We start from the raw sequence: 15,776 nt of genomic DNA on the forward strand, positions 1-15,776 counted from the left end.
AAAATTTTAATTTTTTCTCTTCATATTTAGTCAACATCTGCTTATATAATGCTTAATTTTTAATATTCCACTATTTGATGTAATTGCAGAAAAGTGGTTAAGTGTAAGAAAAGGCTTACCGCCTTAACTTCGCCACCAATGAAGACGATAAATAAATAACTAAATAAATAAATTTGCGCCACTTTGGCATTTTGACAGAGCCGAAAATGCCGTAGACTGCACTCCAACTCTATCGCTCCGTCTGCAGTTTGGCAACAACGTAGAGGACGACAACCAGGGATGGGACGAGCTCAGCATTTCTGAGAATCGGGTATCAACACGAGTGTTTGGTGTCAAAGATAAAGATTAGACCCGGGAGGGGTGGGAGGTGGGGAGGAGGAAAGGTTCGACTGGCGCGCTGTCCTACGGACAACAGTTGAACTTTTTTCTCATTCTTGCCCTGTGTTTCTGAAAACGGCCAACAGATGTGTTAGCATCGGAAATTTATTCTCGTAGCCGAGGGCCTAATAAGCCTTAAGCATCTCAAAATTTCCACATTTTATGCCTTTATGGTGAGATTTTCGTTCACAAAATATTTAAACTCTTCAAATAATCACGTGTTAACATTTAATTCATTTCAGAAATTTATCGGAAACAATTCTGTTGAACTAACACAACTACTTTCAAAAGATTTGTTATGTTTAGTAATAAACATTTACGAACGTTTCAGCAGAAATGTTTGGAAATTCAGATTTGCCAACTGCCTTTCCAAAATATTTCTAATGTAAAACTAGCATCGCTAAACACTCACAAGAACGCTGATTTACAGAAATTTGGTTATGTTGCTTTAAACTTATTTTAATATAGTCGCAGTAATCCACTGTGAATTTTAGTAAGCTCTCATTAAAAAGTTATTTTATTTATAATTCTTTAAAGTTTAAAGTGCAGAGATTTGAAACATCTTAATTTTCACGTTCACGTCACCAAAGATTTGGTTCATGGCCATATGGTTTACCATGGCAGGTAGTACAAACCAAAAATTAGGTTGTTTACAATGGCAAACGTAGCTGCCATGATCAAATAGTTAACGTTTAGTAAATAAAATTTACATTATTTTTTTAAACATTGATGGTTTTGTCTAAATTTTTTTGAAGGTTTACTATTAAATGCAGTGCTGCTGCAACGTAATTTCCGAAAAATGCCTTCACTTAAAGCTGGAAATTAGATACAGCATTTGTACTGTGGGGAAAATGGCGATGCAAGTAAATAAATACGTTAATCACCGAAATTCGTAAATCTCAGTTCTGTAAAAAAGATTTTATTATTTAGTTTAAAAATTAAATTTGCATACATTTTAATATTTTCTTACATTGCGTAGGAGATGTATTTTGCAAACTTACAAAAACAATGCAGGAATCGGTCATGGTCGATTCCAAAACCATTGTATTCTGAATCCCGCGATTATGTTGGAATCGGTGGAACCGACCGATTCCAGAATCGGAATTGACCCATCACTAATGGAAAGCACTGAGAGAGAACCGTTAACAAAGTTTTTGTGGCAATCTTGTAAAGCCAATAAAACAGATTCAACATCTACAGGCTTCATGTCCCTCAAAAGTTCTGAAACATGAGTCTGGAAGATCAAGTATCCTTCCAAGAATTCTTGCTTCGAAAGTGTTGAGAGGACAAGGATTTTCCTCACAGCAGGATACAAACTGTCATCAACAACATTACTGGTTTCATGTCTTGGATTGAATAACATTCCCACATTCAAAACAAACTCTCTAGCTGTGTCTTGCTCCATCAAAGTCTGAAGTTTCTTGTGGCAATTCAAACCTACACGAGTAAGAGTACTACGAAAAGAATGCTGCTTTAACGCTGTAGAAAGCTTGGCTAAATCTGAGTTTGTTCGTTCTATCTCCTAGACATCCTTTACTTGCAAGTAAATACTTCTCCATAATGTTGGTCAGTGTTGTGTGTACTTTGTGGACCAGTGCATAAGTAGAGCCTTCAAATTCTTGTATAGCTTCCACAGTGGAAGAACCGTGTTCAACAAGGAAAGAAGAGGAACATTCAATAACTGCAACATTGTCTGCAGACAGGTTCTTGAAGTAAGCGATGGCGCTACTTCCTTCTTCTTCTTGACAGAATTCAATTAAATCCTCCACATACTCTGCAACATATTTTGCAGACCCAAACCAAGAATTCCACCTGGTCATGACCGGAATTGGGAACAAGACTGCCTTCTTTTCTTCTTCTGAATACTTTTCTTTTAAAAATGAGAGGTACCTATGTTTACGTTTACGTGCATTCAGTATACAATTTTTTGTGTTCTGAATGCACTGATAGAGCTCACCTAACTCAGCACTCCATAAGCTGGCCACAAGATTCAGCTTATGTGCCCAGCACTGAATGTCCTTCAAAGAAGAGACACATTTAGTCATGTACCGTGCCGAGTCAGTAACAACACCTACCACATCTTCGTAATTTATACCAAACTCGGCAACAGTAGATAAATGGCCCTTGAACATTCTGCACCTGTTGCACTTGGAAGTTCCTTAACTGCACCCACAAACAAATTCTGCTGGGAGCCAGATGACAAAACTTTAATCAAAATAACGAAGATGCACCTTCCAGCCCTGTCTGTAGTTTTGTCACACATCAACACAATTTTTTTTGTTTTGAACAAAACTGTTTATTTCATATTTATTCTCAGCATTCAGTTTGGGAAGATGTTTCCCTCAAATTATTAGCAACTGGAAGATCACCAGAGCCTGCAACCAATAGTAGCACAAGATAAGCAATACTATGAATTTGAAGTCTAGAAATGTGATCAAAAATATCTGCTAGATTAGTGCCTCCTATTTGAAGTTAGGCCTAGATTCAACAGCTTACACAAAGAAAAACAAAACATTTCTCTCAGCAGAAAATATGTAAGTAAGTAGTGTTATTTTATGCTAAACTCACCTTGAACATATTTTTTTAACCATTTCCTCATGCAAGGATTGTCAGCTTTTTGCAAGGGAATGTTTGATGCTACCATCATTTCGACAAGATCATACACAAATTCATGTTTGTGTTTCTGCAAACTGGTTATGTTTTGAAGTGATTCGCTGATAGAAACTTGTTTGGAAGACGATGCAGATTCACGACTATAATTTTTTTTTGTGTTTTTCATTAGACACGTGTTTTGTGCACGTATCTTTGCGCACCCAGTCCACGCACACGTTACAAAACCTACTCATCATTATTTCATCTTTTAATGTAAAATCCGTCACTTTTAAACGCCCTTTCATGATCTTTTATAGAAATAATCTTCGGCATTTTCTGGCTTCAAGCAACGCACATCAGTTAGCCTCTCGCTCCGAGAATCACCTGATTGTATTGATAAGAACTGAATACTACGTGATTAAAAAAAATTACGTTGTTAAAGTGACTATACTAGTCAGTGACGTCCCGTAAAGTTACTGTCAGAGCTATTTTAAACACACTAGTATATCATAAACTTAATATATTCAATAAATAACTGATACATAATCAAAAATGGCTCATAAATATTCGGTAATTACATAAACTGTAATTTAAATTAGGTATGTGATTACATTCTGCCACATTTTTCGTGCACTGATCACGGCAGTTTTACTCGATTTTTGGTGTTTGTTTCATAATTCTCGCACACTCACTATACTGGTATATAGTACAAGATCTTTGGCATTTGTACAAATGTTTATAATAAGTAGTACCAGAGTGTTTTAGCTGTCGGTGGGCATGTCACAAATACAAATAAATAAATAAAAATAAAAATAAATAAAATGCACACCAAATTTTTTGCAGTAAAACAAAGCTAAGCGGAGAGATTATCACGGGTACGGAAGTAAACAAATGTGTACTGTATTTCCCCACAACAATTAACAACGGAAGTAGCATTATTTTGAGTAGTAATAACAGTAGAAGTTGTGCTGCGACAGCTCGTTAAAAGTAAACGAGTTAAACAAATAAGCTTGAATTTAGTTTCGAAGTAATATGCGTCGTTTGTGTTGAACGGAAATATGCCATTTTTTCGCGGAAAACGGCGGTGTTTGAGAACAAATGGTGAAATTTCGCGGAAAACTGTCAAAAGTGGAAAATTTCGTAGTTTTTCGCGAATTTCGCGCTTAACCATTTTTGGGGGTCCCTAACTATTAGTATTCAAAGATTGAATATCATAAATCAAAAAGTTAATATTTACAAGCACATCTTTTTTAGTTTCTAGTGGTTCATAGTGATTCGTTTTTCAAAAAATTGTAATGTTGTCATTTATAATATATCAATATTGAGTACTGCAATGCATGTTAAAAAATTTTGTTCTGAAATATCAAGATTAACTGTCTTAATTAAATCTACATGCTGCAGTAGCTCTACAGTAGAAAATAAATATAATAAGCCATTTCCAAATGAAACAGAACTTTAGCAAGGATGTCAACACCTATCACATTTTTTTTTATACATTTTTGCTTTCATTTGTAAAATGTTAAAAAAAATATTCAAAACATTTAATTTGAGTATACCCTTTTTAGTATTTCTGTTTATCACTGTTTATCATGGAGTTTTGTCTGTCACTGCTGTTGGATCTTACAATGAAATTAATTTCTTTGCTTTTGCACTATTTTTTTTTGTTTAGCCATTTGGTATTTTGGTAACCAAACCGAACTACAACAATAATAATAAAGTCTTCAATCTTTCATTTAGTCTTTACGATGAAAATTTGTACATGTTTGCTACCGCATAAAAAATACTATTAACTGAACCACAGCATTTTTAGTTGTTTGTTGATTAGAGAAAAAATACATATATATGAAAACTTTCCATGGTACCTGAATTCGGACATAATCTTTATCTATGTGTGTAGTCGGCCATTGTTCTTGGGTGCTGGGTAGACCTAACCTCTGTTCTCTGTTGTGTTCGTGACAAATGTTAAACAGTGATTCATATTTATAAAATCATTACTATAAATGGATACCGGGCAAAGTGGTGGAGAGTAATGTTCTAAAAGTTTAAAAAGTGACAAACCAAACACATCTAAAAATATTTTGTGAAATTTTTTACTTTTTTCTACCAGAAACAAGCAAATGGCAAAAGGTTAAACTTACCACTTAGGTATGTTCTGAAAACTATATTAAACTATTTAAAACTAACTATTTTAAATTATGCTTTACACATTTTTTTGTTATTAAATATATCCAAGTGTACAATTTATTTTTCATTTATTTCAATTTACAAATCACTGGAAGTATAACCTCACAATTTTGTTACTTCTGAGTTTGCAGTGAGGTATAACTTGATATCACAAACATGATAAAAATGGTTTGCCATATTTTTTTTTTAAACTTTGTCAATTTGTTTAGCTTATTATTAGAGTTTGATTAGCATTAAAAGATCTCTTAAACCATATTTAAGAAAAACATTTGGACCATGTGGTGACTAGTTTTTTTTAAATTTGAAATCAAGTTTCAAGAACAGCAAATGTAGCTGTATAAATGAATTTAGCCTTGATATCTGAAAATTTTCTGTGAGTGTTGTTTATATTGTTTTATTTTATATGGTAATACACCAAAGCAAAATTAATAATCTATTCAACTTTGAAACTATTCACATTTGAATCAAAAATGTAACCATTTGATACAAAAATATTTGAACACCAAAATCCTTTTTTCGCACACCCCAAAAGTAGCATAAACACTGCGAAATGTGCAGTGTATCTGTTTTTTTAACAAGCTCGAAAGTAAATTTGACATTTTTTTCAATAGGAAAATGAAAGGATTTTTTATTAAAGTGTTAATTTATTAGACATGAGTCGTAACTATCTACCATGCCAGAGTGGTCAAGAAGTTTTAAGTGATGTAACAACGCTTTGCTTTCGCGTCGCCTCACACACTCAAATGTAAACAACTGTACCTGTGTGTGTGTGTGTGTTGATTTCTTTCCTTTCCCCTTACCCCCCTCCCCGCCAAATTGATCTCATCTGTCATGCCCGTGGTTCAGGAGGCAGTCAAAAGTGGCATAACATAGAGGCAAGTTTATATGGTGAATAGCGATGTGCTGTTACATGACTGTCCCACGCACAGAAAGTGTATTGTTTTTATTGTAAATAACATTTTTTAATTATAATTATTATTTGTTGACATTTTTATGTTTTGCTCTATTGTTGTGTATTTGGACATATCTACGACTACCATACTCTATGGCGTGGCCCAAGTGATTTTGAAGCTCAATTAGCAAGACCCCTCTAGGGAGCAATTGACTGAAACAGCAAATTGAACTTTTTATACGTAATTTGCATAACAAAACTTTCATTGTTGAAAAATTGAGTTTTAAATTTAAGACATTTTAGCATATTAAGGTATTGTTAAGTGTCTGTATTTTGTTTTGATGTGGTAATTAAGTCAACGATCTTTGTGTCTCGGCCAATGAGAGGCCATGTTACTTAAGATAAGCGTCATTACTGAAATTAAGAGAAAAGTCTTGGAATAACGACGGCGTTGGCTAGATAGCCTGGGTTTAATCCCCTTAAAAATCAGAAATATCTACGAGCTAATTAGATCATCCTGTTACTAGGATGTTTTCAATCGTCGTCTGAATATAAATTACATGTTATTTAAATAGGGCACGTCCTATATGACGTCTAATTAGGAGTGAATTACCGTGAGTAAAAAATCCGACTAATGATGCTATTTTGAAAGAAACGTATTTCTGCATTAACGTATTTTTAATATTGTCGACGGACATATAAACATTGAGTTTTGTGCTGAACACAGTAAAGACCTATTGAGATAAACATTTGTTAAAGCCAAATACCATCCTGATCTACACTTTAATTAGTTCTAACCCAGAGGTGAAATGAGACTGAGCTCTCATGATGCTCTACCATAATTACACACTGAATTCAGCCGAGGTACACTAAAATTAAATTAAATTAATAAGATAATAAATAAACATTATTTTTTTCACACTAAAATTCGATTCTAGATTGAGATTGACATAATTAATTTGGACTTATGAACTTTTGTTGTGTTTTATCATGTGTGCAACCTACTTCCTGTTATTTAAGAAAACATAATAGTATACCTACCACTGGTCCAACCATTGATTATCTATATTTTATCTGATTAAAGATTATTTGTCTAATCCTATGTTACCCTGTTATTATTTTACGGTGCATATGTTTGTTTTCTTAATGACCTTAAATTACATGTTGCCAATCTCATGCCCATTATAGATTTGAAGTGTGAAATTATTTCCTTTTTTCTCTTATGTACCACACTACACTAGTCCCATTATAGTAATAAAGTTAAGTTGTACATAAGGGTGGCGCCCATATATAAATTTAAAATAACCATAGAGTCTATGCTCGACAGGGTATTAATAATCAGAGTAATTAATATCCATAGAGAACTATCAGTATTTGTTTACTTATAATCTTATTATTTCTGACAACAGTGCAACTCAGAGCTACGAGTTAGTATATACATAACCTAGTTCAGCGATAAAACAGAAATACAAGTGAAATTAAGTTAATACATCGCCAAACACCGAAATGTTAGTCATACACCGTACTGCATAACACTGAAATGCAGAAAAATTCACCTCAATTACTTCATTATAGCTATTAAAATATACAATTTATTTTAAAGTAAAAAAAATTTAATATCTATGATTTTTTCAAATCAAAGTAATTAAACTCAGTGTATAGCTGATACCATTGGGTAAATACCTGTAGAGAAACATCACAAGAAAATGTACATATATAACGATTTTAACATTGCATATTGATTTTTTGTTTATTGAATGTTATAGATTCTCAGCAATATATGTAGTAATATTGTTTAATGTACATAAAATGTTACATCATTTGATCAGTGTTATTACATGTATTATGATTTTTAATGATGAAATTTGCTTTTTTGTAACACCATAAAATCTTGACACTAATGACAGTGTAGAGTGTGTAGTTTATCAGCTAAGCTCTTCCTTAACTGGTTGAAGGGCTTGGTGATACAGTTGAAGAACACAGCAGGACGTATGGAGATTTCTCTATAAAATAAAAATGGTTAAAGATACAAACAATTTAGTAGAGACCTGATTTTGTTCATAATTAAATTTGCTGTAAGTTTTATTGTATGGATTTTTTTTTTCTTCAATACATTTTTTCAAGATATTTGGCTGAGAAAGTTGTGAAAATATACTTTGTAAAATGAGAGACTATTTTTGTAGGAATTTGTATTAAAAATGAAAAAGAAATTTTTTTTTTTTTCAAATCATTACTAATCATGTTATTTTTTTGAGTTTATTGTGATCACAAAATTTTCAGGTATCTATAACTATTGACGGGTAAAATCCCAATTTTCTCGAATTAAATTTCCATAGAGTACTTTGAATTTACCTATTGATTCCAAACCTAAGTGTCAAGTGTTAAAAATAAAATCATGTGCAATATGTAAAAAATACCAACTATGGTGTTAAAACATTGAAATGGTTGTTTCACCAACTAACTTTCCATCTATACTAATATTATAAAGCTGAAGAGTTTGTTTGTTTGTTTGTTTGTTTGTTTCTTTGAACGCGCTAATCTCAGAAACCACTGGTCTGATTTGAAAAATTCTTTCAGTGTTGGATAGTACATTTATCGAGGAAGGCTATAGGCTATATTATATTATCAATAACATTAGGGATCCTTACTAAAAGTCCAATTTAGAATCAAATGCATTGGAGGGGGTTAGATACAACATGCAGTACACGTACGAAGTGTGTGTTGACAATGCCGCAGGCGCTAGAAGTTTATTTCCTATTGCCTATTAACATTGTTGCCACACACTAGATGCCTTATCATTCTTAATTTTCCCATACAAGTAAAAAACACCCGTGTGATATTAACAACGAAGCAATCAGTACCCTCATAAGAGTTCAATTAGTATTTAAATACTTTTTATCACTTTAAATCGCAAACCTAGACTCTTTTTTTTTTTTTTTTTTTGTATACATATTTTACAGACTTGAAACTTCACAGTAATGTTCCTTATGTTACGCAGGATGACATTTTCCAAAAATTAGATCCCATGGGTGGTTAAAAGCAGGCAACAGTGGGTACTTTGTCTGCATGAGAACAGGATTTTGCATTGTTCATGCCTTCTGCGTCTCCATGGCATCGCACGGCAGTGGCGTACCCACAAGGAGGGGCATGTATAATGAGCGGCGCAAGCGTGATCTGCCTGTAGACTGCCGTAGCGAAGTACGGGTACATCAGTTGTACGTTGCGTGCACGAGTCGGGAAACCATCGGTGCTATTCATTTTCTCTCCGGTACATTATACAGCATTGTAATAAATTTTCACTGAATTTTTTTTTATTTACCATTACTGTAAATGGGAGATGTGGCTTAATTTTTTTCCATTAGTATAGCCGTGCGAAGCCGGGTCGGGCAGCTAGTAATCAATATATTGTTATTTTATTTATATAATTACATTTTAAAGGTACAATATCTTGGCGAATGGTAACAGGATAAGCATGAAAAAAAAATCTTGTGTACTTCAGATGTTATAAGTGTTGAATTTTTTAATTTTTGTTCCTCTAATATTTTTTTTAAAAATCTTTTTCCTTGAATATTGACTATTACCTCAGGTTTTAATGGTTTTTAGAAAAACTTTTATAAACAATTAAATATGTTTATATTATGAATTTATTTAAAATACAATTTATTATGATGGTTACAACACGAATTTATGTAAAAACCTGTGCAAAAACAAAAAAAATATTAGAAGCAAAATAACTGAAGTCCATTTGGAGTGTTTCCTAGAAAGGGGTATTGAAGGCTGCATGTTTGTCTCACAGAGGTGGACCACCCCAAGAAGTCTGTGCAGTTCAGAGAGACTGTGGAGGTGAAGACGCTGGAAGAGCCTCACGAGGTGGAGATAGATGAGCAGAAGATTGACAGGTCGGTGTCATGTGTCTCATGGTTTAATACTTTTTTACTTTTTTTTTTTTTTAAATATTGTGATTGTAAAAAGTTATGGATAAGCCATCAAATCATCCAATCCCCTAATATCAAATCCTGGTCCTGTTTATACTTTTTTTCTTTAATTTTATAGTTTATGCAGTTTTTTTAACATGTTAAATGTTAATTGATTGCACGGTAAGTGAAAATCCGTTACAACGTACTTCAGAATAACGTATCTTTCAGTTCAACGTAAGATTTTAAATTCCCGCTTAAAATATCAATGTAAACAATGGAAAAATATTTCACATTAACATTAAAAACATATCCTACCTTTCAATACAGACCATTCTTTTCCAGATATTAGGAAAATTTAATATAATTGGTACTGTGTTTGCGCAGGGGTTCTTTAATATAAATGTAGATTATGATTAATTTTTATAACTTTCAATAATCATTAACAAGTATAAAATGTAAACAAACACTGTCTCAACGATTCATAGAATCATAGTACAGTATAACACATCATTCTTCCTCCTCCATGGATCACACACTTTAGTGCACGAGACGATCTTAGCAATCGATTGCTGTCTTACCCCTCTTCAAGACAATTGTTTTTAGCTGTGACATTTTTTGGTTATTTGTAGAGCATGTTTTAAAAGTTTTAATTAACGCAGATATGTATATTTGTTAGAGATGGGAAAACCGATTCCTAATTTCATTGATACCTACCAATTCCACTTTAATAATCGAGAATCGGTGATAAAAGTCGATTCCCGCATGTAGCAAAAAAAATCATTTCACAACATTGCAAATCTGTCAGATACAATTATTTAACGACTCGTTGAGTGGGGTTGTTATGACTGACTAGACGCATATATATAACAGTCATATTTCCCCAAATAAACAATATCTAAAACTTGGGTCAATGTTATGTACAAGTCAAAGTACAAAAATTATTTATAAAAAAATTATCTCTGCGTATTAGTAGGGGCCTGTTCTTTTCGCGATCGCGATTAAACGACGATAAACGTGAAATCACCGTAAAATACAGTTTTTACACGAAATCGCCACAACACAACGTGTTTACACTAAATTTAGTATTAAAACGCGAAATCGCAGTGTTTTTACGTGAAATTTGAATGCTGGGTAAAAGACTTGTCTCGTCACTGGTAAACAAACACCGCAACATGGCCGCCACTGAACATTAATCATAAATGCACTAAAGCAAACATAAGCTTACACACGCTCACGTTATAATGTTAAACCCAAAAAATATACTGTGAAAATACTGCGTTTTTTTTCCTTTCCGGCATAATGTTTGGATAGATAAGACAAACAGGCGAAGTTCTAAAGTCTATGCACACCGCTCGGGGCACTGACGTCAGCTTGGAACAGCGACACCGGATAAATACAAAAGCTAGCAGATGATTGGGTGAACGGTGGCGAACGTGTTTGGAACAGCCTTACGTGAGTGGCCATACCACGTCACCCGGGGGCGCTGGCATATAGTTGGAACAGCGTCGTAGTATCAAGCAGATTATCGGGCGAACCAGGTATCAGGCTCTGGAAACTCTTAAAGGGGACCTTGGGAACTATCTTTAATTCGTCACAAGCATTTTAAATGGCACCAAAATGCGGAAAAATGTAAACAAACATTCATTTTCGAATCGTGTGACGATGATGATTAGTTGGTCAACAGTGTTTTATAGATTTTGTTGGGTCGTTACCACAAAGCCGAAATAACAACGAATGAATTTGTGTGTGTTTCTTAAATGTAACTTAATGCCGAAATACCACAATCAAGTACAACACTTTCATTTGCTAGTTCTCTAGTTGTTGCTTAATTTTGTTACTGTTTCATTTCACAAATTTTTTTAGTTATTTGTACCCTTCTCTAAGTTAGGCAAGTTGTATGAACGAAAATAATTTATACTGCTCAAGGAAAGCCTAAAATATTTTTTTATAGTTTATTCTGTATTACAAAACAAATTTTAGATTAGTTTGACCCCTTTGACATATGAGCCATTAACTTCTAATGATGTAAACATTTATATTAGTTAATGTTAATAACTTAGTTGTGTACTCAAATTTGATAATAATGAATTTATGATGTATGCTACATCATATATGTATTGAAAGCTGAAAAAAAAATGTTGCAAATAGAATTTGAATTATTTAATATTAAGTTAACTAAGTGAGTATCGAGTATTGAGAATCGAAGGTTTTTTTTTAAGGAATCTGTAATCGGGTATCGGAATCGAAAATTTTGGAACCGTCCCATCCCTAATATTTGTAGATAAAAACTTTAAATAAAAATTATATTTTAACTTATGTTATATACGAAATAGAAAATCCAATGTTAATTTATGCAGGTTAAGTTTTGAACTGTTTGGTGTCACAACATGGCAGACACGCTTTAATTGTGTTGTCATGAAGGTCGGAATGTTGCCTGGCACAGCCATGCTCACGACGCGCGCTACTAGTGCGGAGCTATGGTTATCTATGGATGCGAGGTTTGTTTACGTTTGACGTGGCGCAAGGCAAACAATATTTTTGATTGAATATTTTAATCAGGATGGATGGCCCAAAAGATAAAAAGAAACGCAAGCAATTCACTTTGAAGGAAAAAGTGGAAATTTCAAAACAAATTGACAAAGACAGGAAAAATGCAGATGTGGCACGGTCATTTGGTTTGGTGCCCACTGCACTGTCAACAATAATAAAAGATCGCGAAAAAATTATTAAACTGTACCAACAGTTATCTTTTTCTGCTGGTCGCAAGAGACTTCGTCTAGGAGATGACAAAAACCTGATAAGGACCTGGAAATTGCGCTGAACAACTGGCTGAAGGACATGAGGGCACAAAATCTTCCAGTCACAGGACCCATGTTGCAGGCTGAAGCAAAAACTTTGCTTGCTTGATAGATATCAAAGATTTTCAGGAAAGTTATGGTTGGCTTCATCAATTTTGTGAACGACATGGAATTTCATGGAACGTTGTGTCTGGGGAAGAGAAAGATGCTGATACGGCAGTTGCAGAGTTGTGGAAAGTCAACAAATTGAACGGAATTCTAGAGTCCTATTCTCCTGACGATATATTTAATGCCGACGAGACAGCATTTTTTTTATGAACTTCTACCAAATAAAATTATGGCATACAAAGGGGAGAGGTGCACAGGTGGGAAGAAATCCAAAGAGAGGTTGTCAGTATTATTCTGCTACAATGCAACTGGAACCACTAAGTTACGTCCTTTAATCAATGGCAAATTCAAAAATCCAAGATGCTTTGAAGCTGTTGCATCACTTCCAGCTGACTACGTCAGTAACACAAAGGCAAAGAGTCAAAAGATTTATTTTCTAAATGGCTAGTTGAGACCGATAAAGAAATGCAAAGAAAACACTGAAAGATCATCATTCTGGTTGGCAACTGTGCAGCTCATAATGTTGATGTGCAACTTGTGTAAATTTGGAATTTCTTCCTGCGAACTGCACTTCCGTGTTGCAGCCTTTAGATCAAAGCATTATCCAAAATGCAAAAGTACATTTTTGGAAGCGGCTTGTTGAGAGAATTTTAATCAACATCAGGTGCAATTTGCCCACAAATGTCATTGTCCGTCAAGCCATTCAACATACAACAGATGGTTGGTGGAATGTTAAGAAGGAGACAAATAGCCAATTGTTGGACAGCAGTGATGGTTTGTCTGTGGACCAGGCAACCACAAGGTTTGCAAGTGATGCTGTTGCTGGTGATGACATATCACCAGAATTTTGGCAAGAAGTGTCAAGTACTTTGCATCTAGACAACATTTCTTTTGAAGACTATGTAGCTGTTTATTGTTTTAAGGTAAATATATAGACTCTCAGAATAAAGTACTTTAATTTCTAAGTATAAAAGTTGAGGCTTTATTGATGTACTTTATAACGAGATTCTACTGTATTAGGTTTTCAATCCTCAAATCTGCATTTGGCATCAAAATGTTATGTTTCGGTTTGTGCAGGTAAATCAACAATATTCTTTAATTGCAGTAAGGATATTACTTACCCTTATTTTCTCTTGATTTTGGCACAGTAAGGGGAGGAAGATGTTCACATTTAATGCAGGTTTGTGTCAATGGAGATGTCAAAAGAAATAAAGCACAGTCATAAAAAATTTACTCAGTTATTTTGAATTATACTCTCTCAATGTTTTAAGTAAAAAGTTACAAAATTTGTCCAGTACATCTATCCCTCACTTAGCACGACTAATTCGATCCTAAAATTGCTCGTGTTATTCGAAATAGCGTATTCTGAAGATTAGTTTCCATAAATAGCAAGGCTAATCTATTTAATGTGTTCCAAAAGAAAATATTCCACAAGACAAGACATGATTTTTTTTTTCTGATTGTTGAGTCTTTGCTTGGTCAAGATCTTTTGGTTTACTAAATTAATAAAATTTCTCAGACTTTCCCTGATTAATTCCCGCTTCCATGTATTTCCAGAATGTGGACATCCTGTAAATTAAAACAGCAAGATTCATGTCCCAAAAGTTCAATGTTCACAAGATCATGCCAGCAGGATCAAGGGATATACTTGAAGACATGATACAAAATTTTTACCCCACGCAGTTGCTAAAGAGAAGAACATAACAGATTATCAACTTAATCCACCTACCTTTCAACATTTGAAGGTTCTTGTGTCCTTTTAGTTGGCGACTTTCTCTTTTCCTTGTTCGGAAGTAGGTGCACAGGAAAATTGAAGACTGATGGTACAGCATCTGAATTCAGTTTCCTTCCCAAGCCAAATGCTTTATTGATTATTGTCAAAGCAATCTGGAGAAAAATGCTTTGAGCACAGTTTGGAATGTTTGTTGGGGACAAAATCAACTCTTTTCAGGGCCAATGTCCAAGTGTTTCTTCTCTCATCAGTTGGAAACCTGAAAGAATGGAAATTTTGAAAAAAATTATGTAGGTATGGTACCACAAAGTTTATTTCACACAAAACTTACACAGTAGTATATTAAAAATTAAAAGAGGGGCTCATCATTGAAAAATATATATATAATTCCGAAAATGTACTTGACATCTACTGTAAAACAGCATTGCAATAATTCAATTAGTTTACAGTGATTTACCATTTTATTCGTTGATCATGTGTATGGTCATTTAGGTTAGGTTTGTGACATTTAAATAACCTTGTACAGAACCACACAAAAACATCAGCTGAAAATTTTAATATTTTAAATATTTCACAAACTTACCTGTAAAATGAAACACTGCTTACTTTTTCAAACTTTTGATACATCCATACGCAACACAACACACCAACATACTTATTTAAATACATGCGCAGTAGACTAAACAACGATCCCATTCCTCAATTTAAATAACGTAATTTCCAAACAATTCAGACACACTTCATCAATAATTTATATCCATGTTCGTCACTGAACTCATGTATGTACCCAAACGAGGCCTAAAATCTCTCATGGACGCAGTAAACTCAAAATAAGACGCACGATAGCCGGCCGCTACATGGATTGTTAAGGAAGTTATTCGGCGAAACCTTCCAACAGCTGATTGAGATCCCGGTTTCCAAACAAAAGACGAGAATGAGCTCTCTATGATATATTTGCTCAAAGATAGTTATGAATGATCACTACAAACAAGAGAGTAAAGTTTTATTTTTAAATACATAGATTCTGCCTCAGGCATAAAACACATGGTTTTTTCAGCTCTTGATTGTAGCGATGATAAAGTCTGCTTTTCATGTAGTAAGGCAAGCAACATTGGTTTGATTCCAATCCTGGCAGGGTTCACATTTATTTTTAAGAAGTGATTGAAAGCTCACTG

At 33.8% G+C, this 15,776-nt stretch overlaps 1 protein-coding gene across 3 annotated transcripts in view; it reads left to right on the forward strand.

Annotated features, from left to right (window-relative positions):
* The window catches only part of LOC134537933 (signal transducing adapter molecule 1), a 165,821-nt gene that overhangs the window by 71,969 nt on the left and 78,076 nt on the right, over positions 1-15,776 (forward strand). For all 3 annotated transcript variants that reach the window (XM_063378909.1, XM_063378910.1, XM_063378911.1), the window contains one exon: positions 9,843-9,945. In XM_063378909.1, coding sequence (XP_063234979.1) covers positions 9,843-9,945 — 103 coding nt within the window. The remainder of the gene's footprint in view (positions 1-9,842; positions 9,946-15,776) is intronic.

The sequence above is a fragment of the Bacillus rossius genome, chromosome 12 (genome assembly GCF_032445375.1).
Source record: "Bacillus rossius redtenbacheri isolate Brsri chromosome 12, Brsri_v3, whole genome shotgun sequence".
Classification (NCBI taxonomy): domain Eukaryota; kingdom Metazoa; phylum Arthropoda; class Insecta; order Phasmatodea; family Bacillidae; genus Bacillus; species Bacillus rossius.